Here is a 22338-nt window from a genome sequence, read left to right on the forward strand (position 1 = left end):
CACTGGTCAGGTCCCAGTTCACTCTCTGGTAGATTTCCTGTCATTTTACTACTGTAATAAAAAACAAACAATTGCTTAAAAACACTGCATATGCAAGCATAGCCCTGCAGAAAGCCCAGTAGAATCTAGTTTAATTTCAAAATCAACTTGGTTTATTTATACTGGTTTCTGTGATGGGAATTACAGTTTTACCTCAGTTGACCAGCATAAACTGGTTTGTGCTGAACTAGTGCTCAACAGATATATACTGTATGCTACTGTATACACAGCTGTCAAGAATGTAAGAAAATAATCACATTTGGAATTGAATACAAAATGACCTGTACATTGCAAACCGGAGGCAAACCCAATCATCTGTCAACCTAAACTACGTCATGATTGTGTAACAGTTCTGAAACACTGGTGTTTTTCATTACTTATTTAATACCATTATTAAAAAAAAACAGCAACAGAAGAACCTGTTACTGATTAGAAACAATAAACTAAAATAAAACATAGATTTCTTACCTGGCAGCCCATGCAAACGGCATCTTGTATTGCCCCAGTCTGCTGCAAGCTAATTTGGCATTTTTAAGCACTTTTTGAGCAGCCTAAGAGAAAAAAAAATACGGTCAGTAAGTGAATCTACAATGTTATTTAAAGGCATCTGAAGAATTCTCAGTATGAATTAAGCATATCAAATTGCTTAATTCATAAAATCGGCTTATCCATATAGCTAATCTTCCGCAATTTTAAAACACAGTAATAGGTCTCCTTTTCAAACCTAAGAAAAATATTGTGCTGACAATCAACTTGATAAGTGAGAAAAACAACAAGGACAATAGTCATCTGGAAGGAATAAAAATGGTCACACGTATTATATAAAAAAAAATGGTATGATAGGGATGTAAGATACAAACTGACTTTCCTGTGACTCACGGGTTGCCATTAAATAATAAATACGATGCCGTTTTTGTCGTTATTTGACTAGGCGTTCAAGAGCTGGTCGTCTACTTGCCTGCCTTGGACATGTGTAATGTGTAGAACACAGTCTCTGAGTAACTGCAATAAACACTACACAGGATAATTGCAACAACTCATAAAAAGGGGGCAGTAAAAAATAAATAAGAACATGTAAATTTAAGGCTACGTACACTTTATGCAACTACAAGGGTGCCATCCTTTGGTGGCAAGCTGATTCAGGGTTTATTGTTTTAGCATCATGCACTGTATAAAATAATGAATTATTCAAAATTACCTTTGCTGAGTCCGAACTCTTCATGTATGGTTCGGCACAATGTGTGATTCCCCCTTGAAGTACTTTCTCTATTCTTGCCACAAGGAATATATCGGGATGGGGACAAGTCACTGAGAAAATTCCCTACAGAAGTGAAAAACACCAACATCTGTTAATTTAAAGTTTAAAATGTTTGCTTTAATCCTTACAAACCTGGAGACCCTGCAACTGTTCATCTTATGGAGTCTAAGAGTGCCTTTTTCTACTTCATTTTAGTGACTAGAGTTAAAACAGTACAGGATCTAATGAGTAATGGACCTTGCTTACAAAAAGCTTTTCTTTTTTATCCTGTAGAAAACACACATAATATATATATATATATATAATATATATATATATATATATATATATATTATATATATATATAATATTATATATTTATATATATATAATTATATATAATTATTATATTATATATATATATATATATATATATATATATATATATATATATATATTAGACAACATGTTCTAGAATGTTGTTTTAGCAAATCGTATTTGACCAATAAAAAATATTTTTAATAACTCAATAAAGGAAAAATGTCACAAACAAACTTAAACCTGAAACAGTTCAGGCATTCAATACAGAGGCGTGTCAGTAGTCTGGTTTCTCTTTCTCTTTTTTTTTTTTGCTGCTTCTTAATAGGCAAAGGTGCACTAAGGCACACACAGATTCTCTGTATATTTTAAAAGAAGAGAAACTCCCTGGTTATTTAATGGAAGGTATGCAAGGAACTATCAGATCTGTAATATATTGAGCCTAAGCTTCAGGCTCACATATCAACATGAGACTCGCGTTCATTCCCAGCCATCTCTGAATGGCAAAAAGCCAAAAAGTTTCTATCTGGTAATAGCTAAATGATTAGTGACTTCCTTTAGAAGGCATCAATTATGGTCTGATTAAGAGACTTGAGCTCTGAATGAACAACAATTTGCATGCCTTGTTTCAGCTCACCTGCAGCATACTCTCTGGAAGACCATTAGGCATCCTCTGGGACCCCATTATGGCCTCGCCTCTGCCATTCGTCTGCTGTGAGGAGGCACTGGCTATCAGCTGCTTCACAGACGGGTGGTTTAGATCAACGTGAAAGTCTGCTGAGATCTTGCAGCTTTTCTGGATGTCGAACAGCGACAATGTGACAAAGAAGGGTTCCACCTGATGAAGATATAAACATTGCAGGAGTCCAAAGCAAGCAACACATGCATCCAGTCTTCCCACAGAAAGTAGCTGACTGGCAGTAGAGACTTTGAACTATCTTTCCTGTGCACTAAATAAATAAGCAATGTTAGGATAAAAATACGTGACTTGTGCATTTCAGTTCTGAATGTTTGACCACTGGAGAACATGGATTTTTATTCGACATTTTCATTTCCACACCTACAGCTCGAACAGTAAATGGTAAACCACAAAGACTCACGGACCACAGGTGCTTTTTAATAAACTAGCTAACTTGTGTTCATCAGCCCCCTCAAGCAGAATTGTAAACTCAACTGGTTGTTTCAAACGCACATTTGTCGTAGGTCCTTCTTCATTTTCAGCCACGCAGCTCTGGAGGTTAAATGACAAATCATTGCACTTCACCAAAAGACGCTTCCCAAATTTTTCTTCGAAAAGCTTTACATCTGGTTCAATCCCTGAGAAGTCAAGTTTCTGAAACAGAAAAGAAGCCTGCATGTCATATTTTACTGTCAGTGTTGGTAACAATCAGAACATGTGGGTTGGATTTTAGAGGTGACACTATATGCTTGTTTGGTTCACAGTACTCACCTGTGTATCTGGATCTAAAGTAAAAAGCTTCAGTCTGCTTTCACTTTTTGATTTAATTTCGATTTCTCTGGCACCCTGAAGGAATCAATACAGTTTCGTATTAGAACAATCTCTGGTGTCCCACAACAGCCAAGTTCACAAGATTGCAGTCATACAGTTCAATATATCATATTTTTGTATTTAAAATGTCATGGCTTTTCAAGAATAGTAAACCATTTAAATGCCTTTACAGTTAATATTCATGTTTAGTATCTCACCTGTATTATGTTCTATTTAATGTGTTTGGTATCAGTCTATATTAAAGTTTCTATTTTTATGATAAAACAGATTCTAGATTAAACACTTAAAACTAATAAATATTACATTGATACATTCAATATTAGCTGTTCAGCTCAAGCTACCATTTCATTCAACCATTTTTGCTTTCTTTTTTGTTTAAAATCTGAACTAGAATCAATTTTAAAGCAGGAACGCAGTTGCAGGGGGGAGGAGACTTTTAAGCGCACATTTAAGCGCACAAATAGTCTCACATGAGCATCTTCAAGCCAATAATTTCAAGAGAGACGTCTTAAAGTGATGCCATCAAGTTAATTTATTTTATAAAACTGTTTCATGAAAATGAACAGGATTTCATGTAAATAGTTGTATTTCCTATTGAGGAGTAGATGCTGGTATCTGTGACAACATCAGTGCCTGTGAGCAGTGTGGAAGGAAGCCTGCACAGCCAGGATACAGGTCCTACAAAACTGATCAAACAGGCATGTGTTGAGTACACTAGCATAGTGGGAGTGTCACATTTCTCTTTCAAGTCTCACATCCTGCTTTCCTCTAAAGGACAGTCTGGATTTTCCCAGTGAATTACCATGAAGGAAGCACGGGTGTTTTGGTACTATTTTCTATTGTATGCACCACTGTAGTGAAATCTGATATAAAAAATATACAATTACTATTTTTTTTTATTTTAAAAGTTCAAACTAAAAAACGCCTTATAAGTATGCAAACCAAACTAATCTTAAACTATTCCAAAAAATAAGAACATGCATTTATATAAACTGTTACCACCAATTTTACCTTTTTTATGTTGTCACTGTCCTAGTAACATATTGTTAAATTAAGAAATACATGAGAGATAATGAAGGAAAATAAAATCTGTACAATTTAAATTACAATTTTGAACTTTACTCTTTATGGTAACATCTGAGTCCTAAGGATGGTTAAAAGTGTCTCCCAAAAAGTCAAAATGCATACCTTGGCCACGTCTGGAAGAAAGTTGTCCAAGCTAGTTGAAGAACTGTCTGCTTTACTGAGCTCATCATCTGGAAGAAGTGAAGGAACAGTAACGTTAATGTAAAAGTTCTCCCAAAAAAGCCATTACCAGACAATAGTCTTGGAGGTAATAAACACCGTGGTAAGTCTGGCAAGTTACACTGATTGAGTGCAATCACAAGTTTGCATGTTGTCACTCTGTCAAAAATCACAGGAGGCTGACAGATTGAAAATGACTCTGGGAGCCATTTCTTGCAATGTTTCAGATATTTTTTAATCACCTTGAGTAAACTGTCATTTGTTTAAAGTGTCTTGACATTTAGCCCTTTTAAAACACTACAATGAATGCACCATCGCAGATATCCTCTTACCCATCCGGACGCATGCAGTCTGTTATTTTATGCTGGACGCAGAGGTGTTGCAAACCCAGTCACTTGTGGTGTTCCCCAAGGATCTGTTCTTGGGCTCCTTCTCTTCAATATCTACATGCTTCCCTTGGGTCACCTCATCTGGCAACACAGCCTCATGTTTCACTCCTATGCTGACGACACCCAGCTCTACTTAAAACTCAACATTGGAAGCCCTTCTGCATTCGAGACAGTGAGGCCTGGATCTCTTCCAATTTTCTTCAACTGAACAGTAACAAATCTTTACTCCTAGTAGGATCTAAAACTCAACTTAAGAATATAGCTGCCCTGAACCTTGGAAACTGTTGCTGCTGCCTTCCCCCACAGTACGAAGCCTTGGTGTACTTCTTGACAACAACCTCTCCCCTTTGATGCCCACATCTCCTCCGTGGTCAAATCTTCCTTCTACCATCTTCGAAACATCTCCAAAGTCCGTCCCTACCTTTTCCTCCCAGATGCGGAGATACTCTGTCATGCATTTGTCTCCTTTCGGCTCGACTACTGCAACTCTCTACATGGCAGTCTTCCGGCACGCACCATAAAACCGACTGCAGCTAGTTCAGAATGCTGCTGCCAGGATCCTTACCAGATGTAAAAAAACATGATCACATCACCCCACGTCTTGCCCAGCTGCACTGGCTACCTGTAAAGTTCAGGATTATGTTCAAAACTCTCCTGCTCACCTACAATGCCCTTGATCACACAGGTCCCGAGTACCTCCTCAACCTGCTGACTCGCAATGTCACTGCCCGCAAGCTGAGGTCCTCCAACTCTGGCCTATTTGTTATCCCCAAGCAAAAGCTAACCACACTTGGACAACTCTCTTTTAGCTTCATGGCTCAGGCTCTCTGGAACTCTCTCCCAGCTTTGGTGTGATGCTCCCACCGTCGCTCGCTTTAAAATCAACTCTCAAGACCCAACTGTTCTCTCTTGCTTTCCATGCTCCTTAAACCTGATATCTGCTATTTTAGCTGCTGCTACTATATCACGTATTATGTTACTATCATGTATTATGCATTTTCCACTGTATTTAAAGTACTATTTCATGTATTTTGTACTTTCCACTGTACTTTGTGTACTAGTTCATGTATTTTGTACTTTCCACTGTATTTAACGTACTATTTCATGTATTTTGTACTTTCCACTGTATTTATCGTATTATGCTTTTTTTTTTTTTTTTTTTTTTTACTGTATATCGTGCATTATGCATTTCACTGTATTTTAAGTATTACTGACTTGTATTTACTGCGTCTTGTAAAACGCTTTGTGATGGTGGTCCACTATGAAAGGCTCTATATAAAATAAAGATTGATTGATACAATGCAACACACAGTATTTTATATATACCCTTTAACAATGCAGTAAGTGTTACCACTGTATATCACTGTATAAAAGGAACAATAACACTACCAGTGCTAGGCAATTGCACTTACATCAGTGATACTGCGCTATGTCTTGCATGTAGACAGTATTCCAGCTGCTCTACCACATCATCCATTGACTAACAGTTGTCTTCTGTATACACAGTAGTGGCAGTTTCTATCACTTACAACAGAAGGCACTGATGTGTAAGCATTCCCCAATGAGTGTCACTTCATTTAGGGAAGCTTGGGGCAGAAATCTGCTGAATGGCCCAAAGAGTCATCCCTTTTGAGATTACTCCTCTTGGAACCACAGTTTTAGATATATAAAGCAACTGCCTACTGAGTACAGATCTGACAGAAATCTAGCTGCAAAAGATTGCACAGTTTATTTATTACCTAAATAAAAATGTCAGAGACATTAAATTTGTAAACAGAGGCATAGTCCAGTGTGTTTTTTTTTGTCAAACCCCAAACACGAAAAAAAAAAATATCAAAAGGAAATGTTTGGTTATTTTGGTTTCAGAGAAGCAGTAGTTAAATAGCAAGTAGCAGGTCTCCAGAAATATAGTGTGACATGCCCCCATGTGTTTCTACAAAGGTTTAAATAATGTGACTGTAATTTTTCTTTTCATTGTTTACATCTTGACAACTTTTTACACTTATAACTTTAAAGTCTATTTGAAAAAGGCCTCTCTAGTGGATTGGGGGTTGAGAGCTGTCCACTAGAGCAGACATTTTGAAAAGAGCTTTGAAACAGACTTTAAAGTTACAAGTGTAAAAAGTTGTCAGGATATTGACAGTGAAAATAAAAATGACAAGTACATTATTTAAACAGCTGTAGCAACACGTGGGTAATGCTATATTTTTCCCAGCCCCGCTACTTACTCGAAGTTGCTGCAGTGTTTTGGAGTTCTGATGAAGCACATGAATCATATCTCTGATGAGAGTTACCATTCTCCCAGCTATCAACACGTGTGTGCGCGCGCTGCAAGGAAATGGTCTAAAACCTACCATCGTGTGCTTCTCCATTTCTTTTCTCCAGCATGGCAGCTTCAAAATTGTTCTGCAGGATTTTGTTTAATGTTGTAATCCATTCCTCCATTTCAAGTTCACTGTCTGCAGCCAACAGATAACTGCTTTTGTCTTGCATCTTCAGCTCAAAGGCAAAACGACGCACTTTGTTGCTCTGAAGTGAAAAAAAAAAAAACACTGAAGAAAAGAGAATGAGCATGCAGAAATGCTGTTCCTCATGTAAATATCTGACTAAACGAGGGAAATTAAATATGTTTGTTGTTTTTTAGGACTGGATTTGTAAAACATACAAATCATGGCACAGAACTGCTTACAAATGGAAAAAGGGACTGTACTATTTCAATGTATTCAATGAAAATACCAAATAATTGTGTGTAATTGTAAATTGTATTTTTTATGACAGGATACAAGATAAATAACCCCAATATTACATTTAATTAACAGCCATAATAGTTCAGAATGTTCTTTTCAATAATCCAAAGTGAACATCAAGAATGCTTTCATCTAAATATCCAAATAGTAAATCAGATGTATTTTGTCCTCAGAAACCTTTCTAATTACATTAATAGTATTAACCAAAAATATCATTAATCTCTTGCATTTATATACTGTGCTGTGCTTAAAAGCACGTTGAATCCTATTTTGGATATGCCTCTCCAAAATAATTCCCACTGACAAGAAATTTGTGTTCAGTGAGTTGGTATTATAAGAAGTCATTTACAGTAAGCAACTCCTAAATTTTGCCGAGAACTTGTCAAATTTGCAACATCAGGTAATACATTTTTTATAAGAACTGACTGTATGTCTATTGCTAAGACGCAGGGTTGTATTGCATGACTATGGAATTTGATTGTGTGGGTTGGATAGAGGGTTGACTTGGGTTTGGTATCTGGATTACCATTTCATAAACCACCCTGTGTATTCCAAATACTGCCTGATGCAGCCAACTTCTAGAATGGAAATTGCATTCCAGGTACTGATCAAGCGCAGCCAGTATCCATAGTATCTATGGAGTGAATCAGTCTTTCTACAAAAAGGTTCTCTCTGTGAAAGTTCAACTGAATACATTCACTATATTTGTTATATACTGAGCATCAAAAGAAATTTAACACTATTATACCACATTTATTTTAGAAAAAAAAAGTATATAAAATGGACATTTTTGGTTTCTTTTTAATCATTCACCCTTGACCATGACATGCTTGAGTGACTGTGACTGAAGCATGTGCACTTAATCACCTCATTAGTGAGACAGTTGATTGAACACTGGATATGGAGTGATTTCAGCTGTTGAATTGCAAGCTTGAATAAAAGCAATAAAGAAAACCACAAAAAAAAAAAAAAAAAAAAAACAATGTGCCCCGTCTGTCAAGAGAGCAGCGCCTTTTAGCTATCGGCATCTTGGATGCTGGACTAGGACAGCTTACTGTGGTTCGCTGTCTTGGGTGCTCACAGCCAGCAATTTCAAACCTGGCGAGACGGTATAACCAGACACACTTTGTCAATGACGGGCCACGAACTGGGAGACCAAGAGTCACAAGATCGACAGAACACTTTGCAGCATCTTCGTGATGTTAATTGTTAATCAGCACAATAAAAAAAAGTCACTGCACCTGCTCTAAAACAGAGTTTGTCATTTTTCGATCACATCTAGTGAATTTTATCCAAATATGATACGTTTCTTTTGATGCTCAAATACAAATAAGTTTCTTTTGATGCTAAAATACAAGTCATAAGTTTCTTTTGATGCTCAGTATATATTCCTGTCTAGTGACCAGCTCCTTTTCAGCTGTATAAGACAATTTCATAAAATGTTTTTCAATCATATGGTAAAAGAATGGAAAATACACCACCCCTGGAACCTGTAGAGAAAATGCAGCACACCAAGGGGAGATTCAAATTAATTCCACATGTGTAACACAAAGCTTTCAACTGCCAAGATTAAACTGAGGTATTTTAAATAAAATAACTGAACCCAACTGCCTAAATCCACAAGCTGCACAGAAAACCCTAAAGTCTCAGGACTTGGAATGCCCTAACTAGTTAAAGGATTTTCTTCTGCCAGTGCATTTTAAGCAGAGAAGCAGACTGCAGTGTGAATTTGGAATGAATTCCAAAGCAAATTCGGTTAAAAAACCAAGATCACTTTTCTACAACTGCTTCTGTACTATATTTCTATTCTTCCCCAATAAATGCATTTATGACAAAACCCAAAAGACACATTTCCACAAGGTTTAATTTACTTGCAATGTGACGTCTAAAGTCATAAAAGTTCAAAACACAAAGAATAATGTGTTACTTATTGTGCAGTAATTACTTTCCTGCAAAAACAACTTTAAAATCATTAAAATGATTAATGTACAGTATAGAAAAATCAAGCATATGATAAAAGCCATGTCAATAGCTACTGGAAGTACAGTTAAAATATTCAAAATTATTAAATTTGTTAAAAGGCTAATCATATTGTAGCATTGGGAAATAATAAAAACACCATTGCAAGTCTATATGGTGAGCTGATTGGTATACCTCATTTCCCCTTGGTCAAATGAGTGCTTTGAAAAGCAATTAAAAAAAAAAAGCATTTTTCACTGACGGATATAGTTGTCAGTTTTCTCAGACCTGAATGATTAATAACACTGATGGTAAACTCATCTCCAGGATCACTGCCTCGTTATGAACACCTGAGGTTTTAGAACTTCAGTCTCTGGCTGATCCCGGGAGGCTTAGAAGCTGTAATATTTCATATTCAAATCAGAACAAAAGCTCTAATGCTGTACATCATAATCTATACCAACGTAACTGGTTACAGGTTAGTATTCTTAGCCAACCATCCACAGTCCTAAATATCCTTTAGGATAAAGGCAGACACCATCAGCAGCGTGAATATTGGGCTCTGTATGCCAAGAGCAGCACAGAAATAGACAGACACAGCCTCTTGCAAATATACGATGAGTTAACTGTGCTTACAGAGTGTCTGGTCTAGCAAGATCCAAGCTACTGAAAAGTTTATTTTTTAACAACCATGATCACTCAACAAATGACTCTGTCCTGCTTCATTTCTCTCTCAGGGATTCCCAGTTACTGTTATTTTCTCAAGAGAAAAATTAAAACTCCAGGGGTCTAAGTAAATACAGTAGTGTATCTATGTCAGTCCCCACGTTTCTGTTTTTAGTACAGTTTAGCTCCTGAAATAACAATACAGTAAATGATTTGGCTCCAGTGAAGGTAGGAATGGATTGTTGGGGTGTGCAGTCTGACAAATCTCCTTATCTGAAGGGACACCAACCAAGGACAAAGGATCTACAAAAATAAATGTGAAATCACATGAACAATGTATTTTAAATGAGGAGGTGAATTACAGGAAAACAGCTGGCTTGGGGGACAAGTTATGCAGTATAGGGGTTTCGAATGACATCATAAACTAGAGGAGTAAACCTCACGTGGCTTGCGAAATTTTCCAAAAGCCAGATTGTATTACTGGTTTGCTGTAATGTTTCCCAAAAGAAGTAATCTGTTGTGGTCTTTAATAAACGCAGTGTAGTCATAACATAAAAGAGCAAAAGAGTTGTGATAACAACAAGACCAATTAAATAATGATGGGGGACAAATTAGAATTTGATGTGGAGGAAACACATAGAAGGGTAAATCTCAGTGAGGCATACAAAAAATACATGTTTGAAAAACAACATGTGCTATTTCACATCCAGGACAATAAAAGATTGTCAAAACCCCCCCAAAAAAAAAAAAAAAAAAAAAAAAGCGTCCTGAATATATTGTAAAACCCACTACAACAGTATAGGAAGAAAACCTGTTAGTGTTATAATACTGATGGGCATAGGCTACAGCCTATGCTATGGCCCATCTTTTGACAAATTCCATTGTTTTGTAAGGAATGGGTTTTTCACAAGAGCAACATAAAAGTCGTTGATCAACTGTAATGTTGCCAGATCCACTGGTCAAATTCAGACAGCGTCAAACAGTTTTTGCTGCCTAAACACTGAACACACACCACTACAGTACGTGGACACCATGGGGATTGGAGACGAAGTGCCTCGTTCATCTGGCAGCACAATAATAAAAGATAGGCTTTGTTCTCTCTTATGAAGATTCAAGCCAAGCTTCTATGTTATCTTAAAGATATTGGTTTGCAGAGTGAAGACTTGGCCCGGAGGTGTACTATTCTCCTCTTAATCAAATGGTACCCCTTCAAAACCAAGCTTGTTATTTTTACAGAAAAATATGTCTACAAGTGTTAAAAGAATGCAATAGCCTTGTGGAAAGGTCAAGAGCAAAACATCTGCTATGTGCCATTCACAACTCCCACGGCCAAAATGTCCTAGATGAAAAAATAAATTAGTTTTAATGCACTCAAGGCCTGATCTGTTCATTTTGATACAAAACACTCTTTTTTACTTTCTTGTGAAATTTCCAAAAAATGGTTTATAAAACTGGAATGAATTTCTATGCTTCCTGTTTCCCTTTATTACAAGTGTTATTGTGTATTTTACTTATTCAGTCATTTTGAATTACCTTCCACGCTGACTACAATGAACACATGGGTACTAAACATTTCCAGGAGAAGCAGTGACTTACAGTCTTATGCAAATCTTACGCTTGGGGATTTGTTCCATCAATATACCCAATGAAAGTTTTTGGCATTTACTAAGATTTTGTAAATTTTTATGCTTTTTGCCATGGTATACAATATATCCACATTATTTGTAAAGGAAAAAAAAAAAACTTTTTGGAGGGGGGGTGGGTTGGGTTTGGTTTTGTGGTTTAAATTTGATAAAAAGCAAAATAATCCATCTCCAATGGAAACGTATCCAAGTACTTCAAGTGGCGTCTGGAAATTTTCGACAGTCAGACCATTTTTGCTTTCACAAGATAAATGTAATAGCGTCTGGAAATTACCTCTGTGGTGTTGCTTTGAAACAAGTTTTAGCAGTAATAGCAGACTTTACTCTACTACAGTAAACAATGACATATATACGTCTTTCTGTCTGTGTGTTTTGTGTTACAGCATTATTAAACAAAGACTTTTCATCAAATGAATAAACATTGATGTTACCTGAACAACACCCATACACGAGTCCAAGAATATTGACCCTTTGGGTTCTCTGGACAGCTTTTCATCTTTGTAGAAATTAAGGTTGTAGGAGCCATCTCCAAGCTGCGTTAGGTGAAAGTATCTTCTTTTGAATGACTGCAACATAAACAGCAAAACAAAAAGAAAAGACAAATAAAAACGTCACATTTTGTAATGATTGTAATGAGGAGTATTTTTCCATCAAAAACAGACGCATCAATGCAAAGTCTAAAAGGTCCAATGGTGTTTTCATTTCTTTATTCTTCATTAGAAATGATCTACCACCGTTTTGTACCTCCTGTGTGCCTTTGGGAAAGCAGCTGGGACCCGCAACAAGAGATGCGTTGCTAAGTGACCAGTTGAGAAGATGGGCTCACCCGGTGCTGAGGTGATCGGGAGGTCCGGATTGGCTGAGGTGGCGTGCCCAGGAAAGTTGCGCAGCGCTCAAAAAGCATCTGTGCTACAGCTTGTCAACACCAATGCTCTGTGACTGTCTCATGATTATCCTGAGACCACTCTGTTACACTGCTACACAGAAATGTTGTTTTAAAATTATCCTGATTTCCAATTTAATAAGAACAAAAATATGAAGCTATATTATACATTTTATGTGAAATCACACCTGCTTTATAGTTCTGTTACATCTATTGTCACAAATGTGTCCTTTAGACAGGGTTATTTAACTTATATGAAGGGGCACAACTTAAAGTTGAAGTGGTAAAGCCAGCCTAATAAAACACAAGATATCCAATTCATCAAACAAAAATTAACCTGACATTGTTTTGTACATCTGGTAATAAAGACTCTCCATGACATGGAATTATTTGTTCTCTTAAAAGAAGACATCATTGGCTTACTTACCCTCATGGTCACACTGATTGCGCTGTTCATGTTGCCTTTGTAAAGCCATCCATGTTTTGTTACCCCACCCTTCTGGGAGCCTAGAGAGGCAGTATCCTAGAAAAGAGAACTCTGCAAATCAGCCACACATGCAGTAATCTGGCAAAGTTCAGGTAGGACTCCTGTAGTCCAGATGCAACCAAAATCTACCACCAGCCTACAAAGCTCAGGTGCTGAGGAGACAGATGAAAAACATTCCCTCACAGCTGACAACACTTAATCCTCTACAGGGAAAATATTCTAGTAGAAAAACAATACACTTTTCATGATGAAATAGATCCACTCAGGACAAAAAGAAAACTGCTTTGTATTTTTTTATAGACTTTTTGTTCAACTTTCATTCCTGCTGTTAGAATAATCTTCATGAAGTTTTCAAAAAGAAGAAAACCAATTTGTATATAAGTGATAGTAGGGCGCTCGCTCTGTGACCAATTAATCTTAAGCAGCCTCAACATTTATTAGGTTATAATAAAAAAAAATAATAAATATTATATATGCCTTTAACAAAATTACCACATATGAATATTTGCTAGAAGTGTAGTTAAAAAAATAGAGAGAAGAATGAACTAAGCTGGTTACAATGATTTAAAACAGAGTATGTAAGACATATTTTGTATTATTATTATACATTTATTTACAATGTTAATTTTAGCAGCAGCCACTGTTAAACATTAGGTAAGCTGCGTCCATTCATTGCTATATTCATACAAAAAACGTTACGTTTTGCAAGATACTGTACTGTGTGAGAAACTAAATGTACCAAAGGGGTTTTTCTGTTAGGTATTTTTTTAAGTTTTTTCAAACAATGGGGCTTTTATCTAATTCATCCATTGTGATGGGTATTGCACTTCAATGAAACTGCCTGAAGAATTCTATAATCTGGTTCCACTGGCAACCTTAAGTCTTTTCCTATCACCTTCACTAAACATTTCCAGTTGTTCAACAGCAAAATTTGTTGCTAAGTAGCCCTAGTCTTAAAAAAAGTCAAGCCTCCTCAGAAGTATTTTGAGAATGACAGTCAAATACAAACAACCTTAAAAAACAAGATGCCGCATTTTAGATGGCCAAAGCTGAGTAATAGAAGTTTAAATGATGTAATTAATGATGCATTGTTACAGAGATCAAATGATTCTTGGTATTAGATCTCCCTCCCGACCTGCGAGATTGTTGTGTAAAGGGAACAAAGAACCCTGGACTGGATGGCCCGACAGTTCATTCCCGGGGTTAGGTGGAAGTTGGCCACCTAGAAAGGGGATGGAGCCACTGTACACTAAATCATACCTAAAGTAATGTGGCATCCACGGAGTGGAGGAGCAGGTGCACTAGTTAACCAAGGGGTCATGGTTGACGGTATTTAAGGGGATGTAGTGATGTGATCTGTTCCTTTGTGAATGGTTAAAAACAGGTAACTAAAAGGAGACCTGTGCTGTGGTAATGGTTTTGTCGTTATTAAAAACTGTTTGTTGTTATTTAGACTGCTAACATGAACCGGAGCTGTCGCCAAAGGCCAGCGCTAAAACCGGATCAACATCACTGCACTTTGTTTCACCAAGGACTGTATATTCACAACAAGCACTACAGCACACACTGTGGACTTGTGTTTGTGTCTGTGTTACGTGTGGGTGAATAATAACGGGACTGTATTATTGGAGAACCAACCATGGATTTAAACAGAGCAATACACGCCACTGTATTGCCTGTTCACACTGTTTATTATTTACTGCTGTTACTCCATCAGGCAATTGGATTACAAACAATTAAACACCACTGCACCTGGATTATCATTGTCTGTCTGATTATTGATCACCTGCACACTGTTAACTACTTTGCCACATACATACATACAGTATATAGATTAAATCACCTATTGAAAGCAAATCACTGTACCAGCCAAAAAATGAAAATTGGTTCGTTATTTGCCAATTTAGGAAATGTTTGTTTTGTTTTTGAGCAGAAGGATAGCATCACCCATTTAGAGCTTTGCAACACAGTTCTCCTTTTCTTTCTGTAACTTCATTCCAAGCTAATCTTTTGCAGCAAGTGGAGTATACAACAAGCTTAATGTTTGAATGGTTTAACCAATATATTTTCTTAATTTACAGATTTGTATTGCTCTCTAATTTAGCAATCTGGCAATGATGTTTGCTTTCAGGTTTTGCATTGGTGCAACAATCCAAAAGTCATAGTGCATTTAGCAGAAGTGGCTTTTACAACTTTAGTAAGAAGTGCAACAAAGTTAGGAAGATCCTGTTGCAAATTGAGCAAAATAAGTGTTCTACAGCTATGCCCAAGAGTTTTGCCAAAAAATTGAGTTTTAACCAATTTTGCTTCTTAGGTTGAATAAAACCTGCTGAATAATATTACATTAACATACTGAATTACCTACCACTTTGTAGTTTTCCATATACTTAATGAAAAACTGACAATTGAAAAATGTGACATTTTGAAATCGAACATGAAATATTCACTAGCATTATGGCTTCCAGTAGACTTTTGCAATATAACATTGTAGCTGCTTTGATTACATGATGTTAAATAAAATATCTACATTATGTTCATATAGTTTCAATTTTTTTTTATTATGTCTCCATCCTAAAATTCTAGGTGATGGAAAACTTCTGGATCCTAGCAGTACTGTAGTCACTTTAAAAAATGTTGTTTGTGAAGGAGTCACTTTAGATTTAAAATATTCAAGTCCTTTTCAATATATACAGTACACATCTGTGATTCAATGCTGTTTACTTACCTCGTCCTTATCTACATCTTCATCTACCTCAAACACATGGACTGGCAGTTTTTCTGGTCTGGTCACCTTACTGTAAAAACAGCATTACACATCTTATTGTGAAACACCAACAGATTTATATGCAGCCAACAAAAAAAAATAAAATAAATCGGGCTTCATCGTTCTTACAATACATTATACATTTGTGTTTTTGGGTGGGATTTGACTCATGAGGATAAACTCTCAAGCAGGACCTGCATGATTCAGTTGTTAAAGAAAAAGTCCTTAGTTCAAATCCCGGCTCACTCAGTGACTCACTGTGTGACCCTGAGCAAGTCACTTAACCTCCTTGTGCTCAGTCTTTCGGGTGAGATGTTGTTGTAAGTGACTCTGCAGCTGATGCACAGTTCACACACCCTAGTCTCTGTAAGCCGCCTTGGATAAAGACGTCTGCTAAATAAACAAATAATAATAATAATAATAATAATAATAATAATAATAATAATAAATAATTATTTCAGAAAACTATATTTTACAGCAGCATTAATGTAATGTTCTGTGGTAGTAAAATGCGTAAACAAATACTATCCTTGAACAATATTAAATAGATTTTTTCCATGGTACAGGTAGCACTATTTAAACATGTCAATAAAAAAAGGTTAAAGACACGTGTTTCTGAATTGCAGAGTTTTCATTCCTTGCTTGTTTCTTGTCATGTTTCACTCAGTAACAAGTTCATTTTTACAAGCTTACACCTGCCCCACTCAGAATTAAGGGTTCAGCAGAATGCAGGATTTGCTACATTTTGGGATTAGTGTATTCTAGAGTTTTGCACTGTATTAAGCTCGCCCTCTGCCTGGTCCCTTTTAGAGAGCAGAAGGAGCATTATTCTGTGCAATCCACTGCATTTTTCCTGTCTACATAACCTTTACATTTTGGAGATTTGGTGATCATTGTTTATTCTTTTTTACTTGAGAATAAAACTGTTTTGCACAAAATAGAAAGAAGCACCAAAGCAATGTGACTCTAAAGTGTAAGGCACACCATTTTACAAATCGTAGCAGCATTTATATAGAATTTATATAGCTGTGTACTATACACCAGTTATACGATTCTATATACAGTAGCATACTGTGGTATTTATTATTGGGCAGCATACAAGATGTGTGCCTTATACAAGGGATTTTAAACATATTATACATGAGGTGCTGGTTATATTCTGAAAAATATGAAACACAATGTAAAAAGGCAAGTAAAAAAACGGGCTCAAAAATGGACCAGGAACCTGTAGTGACCTTTTACACAAGGTTCACATCCCCAACATTCCAGGGTCCAAAATAAGCTAGATTTCTCATTCAGCAGGAAACACCAGATTGTTAAGACATTAATTTCATTACTAGGCTCATATGAAAAAAAAAAATTCTATAACCTTAAACACAAAAAACACACAGCTTAGGAAGTAGAGCTAGCACAATACAAATTATGACGGCTGTGTCTTTCATTTTAAACACCAAGAAAATCTCTTCACTTCATTATTCAAACAAATGAACACCGCTGTTTGTCAGTTTCACAGTCCTCTTACTACTGCAGGATTAAAACAGAAAACGACGGAACAAAAGAGAAGACGACTTACTTTGGAAGCTGTCGGAAATCTCCAGAGTAATCTTCATACTTATAATTAACAACGTGCCAGTCAGAGTTGTAGGTCTTGATGCACTGTGAAAGCAAATGAACACATCTTTAGGAAGGAAAAATAAACATGTCAGTGTCTTTACTGAAATTAAATTAATTTTTTTTTTTTTTTTTTTTTTTTTACATTTCTACAAACTCTACATGCGATTTCTGCATATGCACAGTCACAGAATGCAATTGCAAACTAGTATTCGTTGCACACAGCAGGAGAAATAAAATGGACAGAAGTAAATCATTTTTGGACTTGAAAGCTGTGTTTTTTTTGGTCCTTTACTTTCTAACTTTCTAAGATGCCGTCTGCTGTTAAATGAGGCAATCTTAAGGGGTTCCTGAAAAGCCAGGCACACTTTTTTCTGTTTAACCATTTCCAGGAGATCTCTGCCTGTATCTTTATTTTCAACTAAATCAAATTCTTTATTTCTGCTGGTGTGGGTTTTATACTGGCCCTATATTGTTTAGTTACAAACTTAATACATGACCCAGTCTATCGTCTTATGAAAGTCTTAAGAATCCGAGCTCAGTATTAAAATAACACTACTTACATAACAGAGTTTTATCTAAAAAATTCGAATTACAAATGGGGGGAAAAGAAAAGACTGCAAAACCATAATCTGCCTAAAGCCACTATTTATTCTAAACAGAAATACAGCTCACCCCTTTCACTTGTGCATTGCACATCCACTCACCATACAAACTGTGGCTTGGCACTTAAAACAAACATGCAAGTCAGCATTTTAGGTTACTTAACTCGTACAGTAATAACATTATGTGATATTCCATTCTGTTAGGAACCTCTCTTTTATTCCCAAATTGAATTTGAATAAGAAAAACTGTTCTAGTGAATGGGATTAGATTTGTGTCTTTAGAAAGTAAAATCAAAACAAGAATGTAATTTGCCCTTTAATTTAAAACCAAAAGGCATGCCAAAGCTACCATATCTCGTAAAACCAAAAAAAAACCCCACTAAAATACTGCAAACTTTTTCACTTATATCTTTCTATTATATAAGTAAGTAAACAGACAAACAAACACCATCAGCTACCAATTCAATAACAAATATTTGGTTAAGAAACAAACTAGCAGTTATGTGAGAATGAATGTCTGAATGGAGACGATGCCTGTATTCACCGCTCGAATAACCACCAGCAAGAACAGCTTTTCACAATATATTCAAGGCATATTACAATACGTCAGCACAAAAAGTAATATGTAAGCGTATTACTAAACCCAAGAGCACAGCACATAACCGATATATGTTTTCAGGTTTTTGATGTTGTTGCTATTGATGACACATGAAGTATAACTTTTGTTTCCGTTTTATGTCGTAAGTTTCACTACCTTAAAGAAGCAAAACATTAGACATGAAATGGAGGAACTTCCTGCTTACGTGCTCTGTAAAATAAGCAATGTTACATAAATATATAATGTGCTCTGTAAAATAAGCAATGGGATATAAGGCTGCATCATAGACTAATGCTGTCTGCAGCTGTTGTTCATGATGTCATGCTACACTTGACCAAAGGGAAGTATCATTTTTCCCCCCATCCATGATGCTGCCTTACACTGCACAATCCCATATATTGAAAGCAGTGGAATGCCACTTGTCCCTCTTGTACAGTGCAGCCCGTCACACACACACACACACACAAGTGTTCAACTGGAAGCTCATTCATCCTAGTTGTAAAGTCATGCATGAAGGAAATTAAGACTGCACGGTTTAGCTTGTACAGCAACACCGAGGACTGCTATGTAACCGTCCTCAAATGCCGGTTGGAAAATATTGGATTTTGAATGAACTTTTCAATCTGCTTGCATAAGAACAGCAGGCCATGAGATTCTGAGAATGAACTCCAGCTGTCAGAAAAAATAAGCAAATAATAAAGATCAGACATTTTTTATCAAAACCAAGTGGAATTTGAACCATTTTGTGTGAAAAGAAAACTATGATTTAACAATGCAAACTTCTACCCAAAGAAACAACCCGTGCAATGCCAATAAAACTTGTTGGGAGGTCCAACTATTTATTATCTCTCTATAATGCTGCTACTCTTCTAACTAACACTAACTGCCTAGATGCCAACAGTACACAAATAACTCCAGGACCCAAGGGCAATGACTGCACACAGTGGTAAATGGCCACCTGTTTGTGACTTCCTCTCTTATCACACATTAAAACTGAAACCCAGCACTATCATACGACAATTTTCTAGAAAGCATTCTCTTTAGATCATAATGACTTACCCATGGTTAACAAGATGAATGAACTTACCTCTTGCACAAAGAGGCTCTGAGCTGCTTTCTCTGCATTTTCAGGCACCGTAGAATAGAGCGTCCTGCCTTGGCGTCTCAGTGTCGATATCTAGAAAACAAATAAACACCTGTAAATAAACACACACACATACACAAACACAGTCATGTAAATGAACAGAGTTAAAAACAAACCACACAGAACAGGGCTCTTTGAGACAACAACAAAACACAATAAACGATGCAGTCCCAGTTTACAGTCCTTATTCTAAAACTTCACTAGAGTTCAGAAACAAAGAAATTTGGTTGCAACTTGTGTTACCGCTGATGCAAGCCATAAAACACAAGTGGGAGGATTGCTTCAGAAAGTTATTACCTTTTATGACTTCTGGGCTTTCTTAAAAAAACATACAAACAAACAATATAACAGTTTACAATACAAGCACCAGAGTAACATTTTATAGAGCTTTCCCTTACTTGAATTTTTTTTTTAAACTGTGTCATAACCTAGAAACTAATACAAAGAAGGCTGTAACTCCAGAAACTATGCTTTACAATAAAGGCAATGCGCTGCAGTACTGTACGCCAGTCCCGGTTTTGTAATATCTGATCCACAACCCAACCCAACCCAATACAGGGACCTGTAAAGTTAAGAATTGATTTTCTTATCAACAGATAGTGTAGTTTCCATTTATAAGCAGAGGGTATAAAAACAGAATCATGGGCACAGGGAAGGTGACAACTTTTCCACCCCAATCACAGATCACAGTCATTTGCATGAGACCAAGTGCTCTGTGATTTTCTCGTAAAGATATGATCAAATGAATCACATCGCCAAGCTAAAACAAAAATATGTAACACTTTTTATCTGGTGTGGCTCTCATGCATTTATAGTACCTACTTGAAAAACTGAAAAGAAAAGAGAGATTTCAACTAAAGCCAAACTACCCACATCAACCTTTTAATAGAATTCAGCTGTGTCAAAACAATTTGACACAGTATAGCGACAAGTCTCATAATTAACCTCATCTGAAAATCCCCAGGGTGTCTGTGGTGCATTTCAGTAAAGCACTCAGGCTCTGAACTACTGCACTTAAATGTCATCTTTCTGACAGGTTACATGTGATCGTACAACAGTTTTTGGAACCACACCTTTACTCTAGGGAGTACTCTAAACATAGAAAATAGTCTTTTTTTTGTTTTGTTTTAAATATATTCAAAATAGTTATAAAAGCAACATGACACACTGTTAAAACCATTTAGGAAAAAGATAATGCAAGACGACAAGTAAGAATTTAATTTCTTACACAGTGGTTCTGATAGAGAAGATACCCACTACTGTCTGTCTGGTGTATATGTGTGTGTGTGTGTGTGTGTGTGTATGTATATATATATATATATATATATATATATATATATATATATATATATACATATATATGTGTGTGTGTGTGTGTGGCTCCTAAATAAGTTTTTTTTTTTTTTTTTTTTAGCAGTGCCTTTCTGTGATTGGATTAGCAGGAAATAAAGCGAATGCATTGCATTTGGCTATATTTCTCATGCACAATAATGAGAAGATATCTTGCACTGTATTAACGCCTATGATCCAACACAGCCTGCTCTGTATTTGTTAAGCCCAGATATAAAACGTTATATTGAGTAGGACTCCCCTGGAAAATAAATGAAGCAATGCTGATTTTAGTGTCCGGGCATCTAATTCTGAAATGCAATTAATGCCTATGTTCCACGGATCATGACTTCATTGAGCAGTCTTCAAAATAGAGGTAAATGCTCAGACTTGGAAAGGCCATTGAGAAAACAGAGCTGCTTCTCCTCATTGTTTGACTCCAAGGCCCAAACACATCCGCCTTGGCCACGTGCCACCATCACGTAGCTCACAATATATGTAATGCTTGAATGGCAATGATCCTCCGAAAGTGCTCCAGGAATCTGGCTGGACAAACTGTTGGGTGTTTTAACTGCTGTAAAGGAGATGTTAAAAAAAGAATTCTCTGGCGTAAATGTTGACAGACATTGAATACCTCTTTGTCTGGCAGGGCTGACTTAGCGAGGGTTGTGATTTAACAACATAGCTCCTTTTCTGCTGTAATTTCACACTGCATAAGCATGCCAGCAGGCAATGTAGGGCACATCTCTCAGGAGCAATCACTTCTTTAGGTGTCCCCTTACAACACATACAAGTTCATGTTCTCAGATTTTTCATCCTTTTCTAGTTTTACATAATAGCTGGTATCTTCAACTTTCTGAACTGGAACGTACTTAACTGGATAGCAATCTGAAAATGTTTTTTTTTTTCTTTCATTATTTAGATACAAGAACAGTGATTTTAGGGCTGTTTCTTTTTACGAAAGACGAATGTCCGATAAACTTTAGGAAAGTTACATTTCTTGCGATAAAGAAAAATTAGCATTTTGATAAAAATACATCTCTTCACATCTATCATGGTTTGGGGGAACAAGTCTATGCAGCTTAATTTCCTCCACAATGTGTATGACCAATGCCAATCATCTGGGGGTCAAGGATGTACTGTAGTTAGTAGTGCTGCACGAAC

The 22338-nt window shown here is 36.4% G+C and overlaps 1 protein-coding gene across 1 annotated transcript in view; it reads right to left on the reverse strand.

The window, feature by feature from the left end:
- LOC121321074 (dedicator of cytokinesis protein 9-like) overlaps positions 1-22338 on the reverse strand; it is a 107900-nt gene that overhangs the window by 51476 nt on the left and 34086 nt on the right. The window contains exons 5-16 of the mRNA XM_041259983.1: positions 19789-19878; positions 17461-17543; positions 15849-15918; positions 13064-13159; positions 12185-12319; positions 7093-7267; positions 4293-4360; positions 3045-3119; positions 2787-2927; positions 2232-2432; positions 1238-1360; positions 508-590 (exon numbers count right to left, since the gene is read on the reverse strand). Of these exons, the coding sequence (XP_041115917.1) occupies positions 508-590; positions 1238-1360; positions 2232-2432; positions 2787-2927; positions 3045-3119; positions 4293-4360; positions 7093-7267; positions 12185-12319; positions 13064-13159; positions 15849-15918; positions 17461-17543; positions 19789-19878 (1340 nt within the window). The remainder of the gene's footprint in view (positions 1-507; positions 591-1237; positions 1361-2231; positions 2433-2786; positions 2928-3044; positions 3120-4292; positions 4361-7092; positions 7268-12184; positions 12320-13063; positions 13160-15848; positions 15919-17460; positions 17544-19788; positions 19879-22338) is intronic.

The sequence above is a fragment of the Polyodon spathula genome, chromosome 9, assembly GCF_017654505.1.
Source record: "Polyodon spathula isolate WHYD16114869_AA chromosome 9, ASM1765450v1, whole genome shotgun sequence".
Classification (NCBI taxonomy): Eukaryota; Metazoa; Chordata; class Actinopteri; order Acipenseriformes; family Polyodontidae; genus Polyodon; species Polyodon spathula.